This window comes from Lactuca virosa, chromosome 2 (assembly GCF_052849685.1).
Source record: "Lactuca virosa cultivar CGN04683 chromosome 2, Lactuca_virosa_CGN04683_v6, whole genome shotgun sequence".
In the NCBI taxonomy this organism is placed as follows: domain Eukaryota; kingdom Viridiplantae; phylum Streptophyta; class Magnoliopsida; order Asterales; family Asteraceae; genus Lactuca; species Lactuca virosa.
The window spans coordinates 237,204,367-237,213,203 of NC_136427.1; the positions used below are offsets into that span (position 1 = coordinate 237,204,367).

At 33.6% G+C, this 8,837-nt stretch overlaps 2 protein-coding genes across 2 annotated transcripts; one reads left to right on the top strand and one right to left on the bottom strand.

The window, feature by feature from the left end:
• Nucleotides 1-464: 464 nt before the first annotated feature.
• On the top strand, nucleotides 465-920 carry LOC145158311 (uncharacterized). Its single transcript, XM_079077226.1, has one exon. The coding sequence runs from the start codon at nucleotides 465-467 to the stop codon at nucleotides 918-920; it is 456 nt and encodes a 151-aa protein (XP_078933352.1).
• Nucleotides 921-6,477: 5,557 nt separating this feature from the next.
• LOC145160537 (RING-H2 finger protein ATL46-like) lies at nucleotides 6,478-8,189 on the bottom strand. Its single transcript, XM_079079778.1, has one exon. It carries the CDS (start codon nucleotides 7,782-7,784, stop codon nucleotides 6,726-6,728), a length of 1,059 nt encoding a protein of 352 aa, XP_078935904.1. The 5' UTR covers nucleotides 7,785-8,189; the 3' UTR covers nucleotides 6,478-6,725.
• Between the last annotated feature and the right edge of the window lie 648 nt (nucleotides 8,190-8,837).

Below are 8,837 nucleotides of genomic sequence, written 5' to 3' on the forward strand. Positions count from 1 at the left end.
TTTTTAATTTAAATTGAAATGTGATTATTTTTTTTTAAATGTATTTAATCAACAATCAAGATTCAGGAATCAGGACCGTCAAAAATAGGGCCGGAAAGTATACTTGTAGTATAAAACAATAACGGGATTATTCTCCAACGATTTTTTGAAGAATTTAAAAGATTAAACAGAAATTGAATATTAGAGTTGCTAAAATAGTTTTATCTATTCTCCATTCATTCATGGGTTCTAGAGGAGCCGTTAGAAGTTAGAACATTTCCGTTAACGGGGAGAAATCTTCCCCAAACTTCAAATTTTCAAAATCAATATGTTTTTCTTTGAAATTCTCATTCATCATCCAACCAAATCAAAAACCTCTATCAAGAAGCAGTACAGGGAGGAAAATTAGGCTTAGGGTTTTCGCCATTCTTGTTTTTCAATTTCAGGCAAAAAAATTCAAAAACAAATTCCTCATTCGTGCGTTAATGGCGTCAATCGCAATTTATTCCGGCATCGATGAAGAATTAATTGAAGAGGTCTCGTTCCCCCAGAGAAGATGTTGTTTCTGGATGCCGTGTATTCATTGCGATCGATTTACATTTTCCGTAGAGCCGAACTGGTGGCTAGGGACCGCAGACGACGGAAAAGCTGACGGCAATCCGTGGTGGTCCAAGGGATTATCACAATTTAAGAAGATTAAGGAGTGGTCGGTGCTTGTCGCCGTTCCGAAATTGAAGACGTTTATCCGTCGGTTTAACAAGCAACGGCGTCCGCACGCCAAATTCCAGTACGACCGGGCTAGTTATTTGCTCAATTTTGACGAAGGTCCGGGGCATCTGGAAGATGATGATTGGTTGAATCATAATTTCTCAACGAGGTACTCTGTAGTCTCCGGGAAACCTTCGATGGATTTAGGCGAGAATAGGCCGGCGTTCACGTGACGATCGATGGCGCCTGGCTTCAGATACCGGTGAAATGATGTACCTGGCCTGCGACGATTTTAATATGCGCAGGGCGCCAATGCGTCGTCGTATGACTTCATGACATGAGTTCCCCATTGATCGAATTTTGTCAAAGTCATAAAGCGTATTAAGTCGCAGGTAATTCCACAACATTTATTGCTTCAATGATGCCATTGCACTTAAATCATGTATAATATCGTGCTAGGAATACATATTATTAAGTTGTAGGCATTTATTAATGAAATTTAATCGAGTTTATTATGTATATTTTAAAGATTACATTGCTCCACATGCTGCCATATGCAATTGAATTCCCTTTTTATATAACAAGTATTGAAAATCATTAAACTCGACAATTTATTTTATTTTTAGTAAACATACACTTCCTACATTTCTCATAAACTATTCATTTGCCTTAAACGGGATTTGAACCTTCAACCTATGGTTGACGACATATTTCGATCAACACATGATGCTTTGGGCTACAAGCCCTTTGACATGGTATTGTTTGTCCTCCAATCTCTATGAGGCAACATGGCAAGTTGATCCGTGTTTGATGCACATTTGTGCTAAGGATTTTGAGACATGTGTAAGATAAGAAGAGGAGTTTACAAGACTTTTTTTCGGTGACGTGGTGTCTTTCGTCTCGTCTTATAATGTTGTTATGGATAATGTAGTCGAATCATTTATGTTTGTCACACACTCGAGACTATAATTTCGTCGCTTGCGACTTTTGGCAAACCTCAAAATAAGTGGTCTTAGTAGTCCAACCCATCATTGCAAGACAAACAATCAAGGGGAACACGACCCCATCGCGGAAAAATGATCACTCTTTAAACCTACACCAACCATGTACTCCATCCTGTCGTTGCCAACCAAAGGAGCATTTTTGAAACCTACAAGACGCCACAAACTTGTTATGTTATTAAGAAACTTTGTTTCCCACACTGTCAAGCCAAAGGATTAAGAGGACAAGGCCTCATCTCACATACCATACTGGCCCATGAGCACCCCCGACAAAACAAACGGTCGAGGAAACAAGGCCCCAACTCATGAACGACACATGCAAGCCAAACGATCAAATGAACAAGGCACCGGCCCGTGAATGACACCGGTATGTATTGTCATTGGCTTGAGTATATTCTAGATCCATTATCATTGATATATTAGAGGGCAATTCAATAGTTTTTGTAATTCTAGGTCGAGTATCGTGTTTTGTATGTTGTTGTCGGGGAATTCTTTCATTTACGAAATATGAACAGGCATAAGAATATATTAGTGATGATTTCCTTAAATCAAAGAACAAAAGCTCGGGGTTCAAGAATAATCAATCATCGTCTTACTCACCATAAACGATGTTAACTGTATATATGAGTATGTTGTTTTTAGGACTCTATTGACATCTTATGAGAAATCAAAGTATAACTGGTGGACATTTTCCTTATAAGCATAAGTCATCAGCCTTGTTGATCATGTGTGTTTCCGTAGTTTGTGAATTACGACCCAATCACTGGGTTTTATTATTGCAAGGCCCTTTATCCATGTTAAATTTGTGTCTATCTGATTTCATTTTAGTGAGATATGTATAATAACGACACCGAAGCTTTTTTGGTTCGGCTAACCCAAGGCCACATGTTGTTGAAAAATATCTTTGTATGTGATAGCCATTGGAATAAGATGAAACATCTTTAAATAATCTAACAAATATTATCAGTCATTTCAGGATACATGAAATCAGGAATATGCAAAAAGCTTGAAATATCTAAAGACCTGAAAATTTGTTGTGTAGTACATAAAAGAGTTCAAGTGAAAATAATCAAAGAACAAATAATTATTCAAAATAAGAAACACTACTCAAGGATCATATTACTAAAAAATATGTTAAGTAGGGACCAAAACTGCCAAAAATCCAAAGTTTTAAGGAACAAAATGCTAAGAATTTGTAAGGTCGTGAACTAAAATTATCAAAAACCCAAACTTAGGGCCAAAACCCATCTAAATCGGGCATCAGATGCTTCTAATCGGATCACCATAGACTTTTCTCAATATTGTTTAAGTTTTTCCAATATCATAAAATGGTTCACTGATGAAAATAGGCTAGCGACCAAGTTCACAGATGAATGAAATCCAAGTCGTGATTTGCATTTTCTCGGTGAAACCAGATTACGACTAAGAACACCAAGTGACTAGATCACCCCAACCCGATGAAACCTAGCCAAAATCACATCTTGCTAGATAACTCAAAACAATGCACATTTTCTCGATCATATTTTTTTACCCAATAAATCGATGATTTTGAACAACTATGCTTCAATAAGTTTTTGCCAATTCAAAAGTATAAATCTGGCTAAGCCTAGACCAGATCACTCGGTCGGCCAAGCCCGATGAAACCTAGCCATAATCACCTTTTGCCCGATAACTTGAAATCCATGCACATTTCTTGATCATGAAAGGAATTTTACCTGATAAATCGATATATTTGAACAACTTTGTTTCAATAAGATTTTGTCAATTCGAAAATACATGCCCGTCTAAGTTTAGACTAGATCGCCCAACCCCAACAAACCTACCCAAAATCATTTTTTGCCTGGTAACTTGAAATCCGTGCACATTTTCTCGATATCGAAAGAAATTTTACACAATAAATCGATGATTTTAAATAGCTTCGCTTCATTGAGTTTTTGCCAATTTGAAAACTCGATAATTGCTTTCAAAAACTATATAAATTATAACCAGTTTTTATTATGTAATATTATAAGAAACTTGCTTCTCTAATGAGTTTGCAAGGCATAATATTTGAATAAAATGGCTTAATGATACCATTAAAGTCATTTTGTAAATTCACTTTTTTATTAATGCTTGTATAAATAAAATGATTGAACGAATAATAATGTTTGTTTGGCTAAAATGATATATATATATATATATATATATATATATATATATATATATATATATATATATATATATATATATATATATATAGGGTTAGGTTCATGTGAGACGACCTAATTTTGTGAGACCATGAGACGCAATCCTAGCCACTCATTTGGTAGATAAAAAAAACATTTTTAAAATGCAAAATAATTGAAAATTTTCGGAAAAAAAAATTTCAAATATTATTTTCGTCATTTATATTTTCCAAAAAAAAATAAAAAAAATAAAAAAAATACCAAAAAAAATAATACATTTTTTACATATTCTAGTAGAATATTAGAATATTATACATATCTGACAAATCTAGTAGAATATTCTAACATTCTAAAAATCACATTAGAATATTTACAGTGTAATATTCTATTAGAATATTTCACGTATTTTAAAAAAAAAACGACAATTTTTATTTTTATTTTTTTATTTTTTTAGGTAATTAAAGTGATGAAAATAATAATTAAAAAAAGAATTTTTGGATTTTCCTTTTATTTTGCATTTTAAAATTATTTTTAAACTTGGTCTCACGGTCTCACAAAATTAGAATGGTCTCAAATGAACTTCAACCTATATATATATATATATATATATATATATATATATATATATATATATATATAATATTTGAATAAAATGTTGTACACAAAATAATTGTTTCTTTTTTCAAGCCCGAATAAATATATGAATGAGATTAAATAACCACATTTTATTCTTATATTCTAAAAAAAACATATTTAAGGATATTCATAAATTTTAACAATATTCATCATTTTTATAGCTTAATTCATTAAGTAATTTTATCCGGATTAAATTGATAAAAACAGTTATTCATAGTTGGCATTTGAGGTTATCCCAAACTTCCTCTTTTGCAGTTTTCCAGTTATTGAAATAAAATAAAGATTAGGAAACATAAAAAGATAAAGTGCCTTTAAATTCATTTTAATGCCAAAAGCTATATATTCAATCTAACAAAAATAAAAAACTAAAAGGACCAACTTTACTTGGAAGCTAAGCAAAGGAAATAAAACAAACTATTTTCTTATTCGAACGTTTGTACCATTACACACTATCAGTAAATTGTGTCAAGCCGTTACCTCATTTTAATTAATAAAATAGTTCATAATTATATCTTATGTTCTTCTTTTATCATATCATCATACACACGACACCAACAAAATACAAATGTTAAATGACCATAAGGCCCATGGATAGAAAGAACAATCCACATGCCCCACACCATAGCCAATTTTAGAATTCATGTAAAAAGGATAAAACAGACATTCACAGAAAGAAAGATTCTTCATGCTTCCATAGATTCCACTATTATCACTTCACACACAATGACAACTCTATACATGTTGAGTAAAAAGGATGGCTCAAAAAGAAGCAGTAGAAACAAGCAAAGCCATGATGATATAAAGTAAAAGAGAATTTGCAAAAGCGAAAAAGCATAGTTTGCCCCTCCATCACCCTTCTTAAATTATGCTTTTAAAGACTTCATAATCTTAAATTCTTAATCTTGAAGTTTGATCTTTTTAAGATGCTTCTTCTTCTTTCAAACTTAACAAGAAAGTTTGATCTTTGATTAATTTCACTTCAATTAGATGCAAGCCATTTGACTATAAAGTTAAATTTTTGACACTAGTAAAATACTTTAATGTTCTTGCTTGAAACCCATATATAAGAATATGGGATGATAAAAAAAAAAACAAAACAAAACAAAATGACAGGGTCTATTTAGGGGTGCAAACGAGCCGAGCCGAGCCCGAGCCTGGCCAGGCTCGGCTCGGGCTCGTTTAAGTTATATGAGGCTCGAGCTCGAGCTCTGCTCGATTCGAGCTTTCTTTTACTGAGCTCGGCTCGAGCTCGTAAAGAGTTATACAAGCTCGGCTCGGGCTCGGGCTCGACTCGTTTTTATCTGGCGTGCCTAAATAAGCTTAAGCTCGGGTCGAGCTCGTTTACTAATACCCTAAATTCATAATTCTCCTAATATGTTTTTATTTTAATATATATAAATAATAATAAATAATATTATATAAAGGCTCGTTTAGGCTCGCGAGCCTAATCGAGCTTTGTGACATAGGCTTGAGCTCGAACTCGTTTAATAAACAAGCTTAATATTAAGCTCGAGCTCGGCTCGGGCTCGTTTAAAATCGGTTTCGAGTCGAGCTTTTAATGATCCGATCTCGAGTAGCTCGCGAGTAGCTTGGCTCGTTTGCACCCCTATGTCTATTTAACAAAGTTGTCTCCTTTTTACTCTCTAAACAAAATAACCTACCATTTTCGCTATAGGTTAATAATTTCGAATTCTAAAATTGTTTTATATGTCATCATAAAAAAGTCAAAATAATATTACGAAATTGTTCATATTTTGAGATTTGATGATGTGATTTCAGAATAAAAAAAATCAATTTCTTTGCAACATTTTTCTTTTCTCTGTGTGTGTGTGTTTTTAAGTTTTTTGCCTCATTGTGTTGGTAAAAGTAACTTCACAATTTACTAAAATTTCCTAGTTGACCAGTTACAAAATAAGTGGTGATTTTGTTAAAAATAAATAAATAAACTAAAAAAAGAAAGATGATTAATTTGTTAATGATGCCACCAATTTTGATCATATTTGTGATTATCTCACAAGAAATTCCCAACATAACCAGTTCTCCAACGATTAAAGAAGCGCAACCGATTGAATTTCAATAAACACAAAAGGTTTGAATCTTTAAGATCATGTCTAATTTCAAGAAACACGCTAAACACTAAACAGGACTGGATTTTCTCATTTAGAGTATAATTAAACTATAAAAAAGACTAGTAATAAATTATAAATATGATTAATTAACAAGAACTCATTTCGTTTCATGTACCTTGAATTCTGCTCATCCAAGGTAATTCCATATCAACTGAAGATGGGTTATGCATTTGATTCTCTGAAGAACCCACAAATTTCCCCTTTTTAGACCATAACCAGATCTTCGAAACTGAATAACTATCAGTTTTTGCCCCAATGTTAATCTTCTTCCCTTCCCTTTCATCGCTAATCGTGATTTTTTCATCTTGATGATCTTTTTTGTGATTTAAAGCCAGCCGGAGGCTCGAATCACCGACAACATACTCATATGAACCCATCGAATAACATCTTCTCGCATCCAAATTACTGCTACTAGTCTCGCCGCCGGCCACCTCACCTCCGTCGATCAATTTCCTGAACTTACCAAGCCTCACCAGAAAAACCCCTTTTTCAGCGATGATATGTTCTTGGACTGTTTTTGAACCGGGTGCTGACGCTAAACCGGTTTCATCTGCTTCCCTCATTTCATCAAATTCAAAAATCGGGTTGTCAATGGAGAACCCAGGGTTAAAAAGTGTGTTTCTGCAAAGAGGACAAGTGGAATTCGATAGGAGCCATGTATCGATGCAGTTTATATGAAAAGCATGACTGCAAGTTGGAAGTAATCGTAATTTGTCCATCTCGGAAAACTCAGACAAACAAACGGCACAATCGAATGATGAGTTATTAGCACCTACAACTTCCTTGTACATGAAAACTGGTAAGGTGTCGATGAAGGATTGTTCTAGGCCTGAATCATGCAAATGAAAGAGCTGTTGAAGCTGCCTTTGTAGTGTATGATCAGGGGTAGATGGGTATCTGTTAGATCGAAGAGAAGTGATTGAGGTTGAAGAATGGTATTTTGTCAAGAATCTCACTAACAAATGGAGCAAACCAGATATGAAAAACAAGACAGCCAAGATTATGATGATGATAAGAATTACTGGACTGATCTTAACACCTGGAGAAGATGAAGGGTTTGCTGTTTTATGAATAGTAACACTAAATGGAGGTGAAAAAGATGATATGGGTTGATGGGATTCCAGGAGACCATGTTTCTTGTAGATTTCGTATTCAAACCAAGACATTTTTTTTATTTGGGTATGCTTAGGAGTTAGGATTTAGGAACCCATGTTTTTTCTCTAAAATCTATCAAAACTCCACTCATATTAAGCTAAAATCCAGAAAGATATAACCTTCGTTCTCATAAATAAGCAGAAGAGGTATCTACCAAGAACTTTGTGTTGAACATGATGCATAATAACAAAATCAATGTCCCCCTAACAAGAAGATGTCTTCTAAGGGGAGGTTATGAAATCTTTAAGAAGTAAAACCGGTTTTTACATAACAAAAGTTACAGGAGATAAAGAAAGGACAGAAAGGTTTATGATATATTTGGTAAAGTCGTAAAGAGAAGTGAATGTATGCTATGCATTATATATTGGGGAAGCAAAGGACGATCCAAAGGGTGGCAGTGACACCAACGGAAAGAACCAATTAATGAAGAAAGCGAAAATTAAAGATTTGAGTGAGAGATGATGCCACGCGATTTATGGGCACAAGTAGCAGCACGGGTTTGAAACTAAAGTGACATTTTTTTAAGCAAGTGTTTTAATTATAAAAAAATAATAATTTTAAGGATCATAATCTTGTTATACACTATCATAAAAATGATCACATGTTTTTTTGTGTAATATAGGTAATTGATCCAATTTTTTTGTATTTGTTGAAATGACTACGATGTCCAAAGTATGTTCATTATGGATGTCGGAAAAGTCTCATTTCATTTGTAACTTACATTTAAAAAAAATATGTGTCGATTCGTGCCTCGTAGATGTTTAGTATTGTCATTTTTCAACGAAAAGACACTTTTTTTCATGCCTTTATATCATAATGTATTTCGGCTTTGGTAAGTTTTTGAGTTTTTGTGATGTAAATCTCGCATTCCACGAATGTTCTTAGGATTTTAAGCCCGAAATGCTACGTTGTAACACTTCTACTCAAAAAATGACATCATATATTTGTAATGTTTGATATATTTCATGGGGTTTATACTTTACAAAAATAAGGCATTCGTTAGTATGATGCCTCCAAATTGTAGCATTTCGACAATTGGTTTCAAAAATGTTTTTCAGATTTCC

What these genes read in the sequence shown, in the direction of transcription:
- LOC145158311 (XM_079077226.1), top strand. Translation starts at nt 465, where the DNA reads ATGGCGTCAATCGCAATTTATTCCGGCATCGATGAAGAATTAATTGAA.
- LOC145160537 (XM_079079778.1), bottom strand. Translation starts at nt 7,784, where the DNA reads ATGTCTTGGTTTGAATACGAAATCTACAAGAAACATGGTCTCCTGGAA.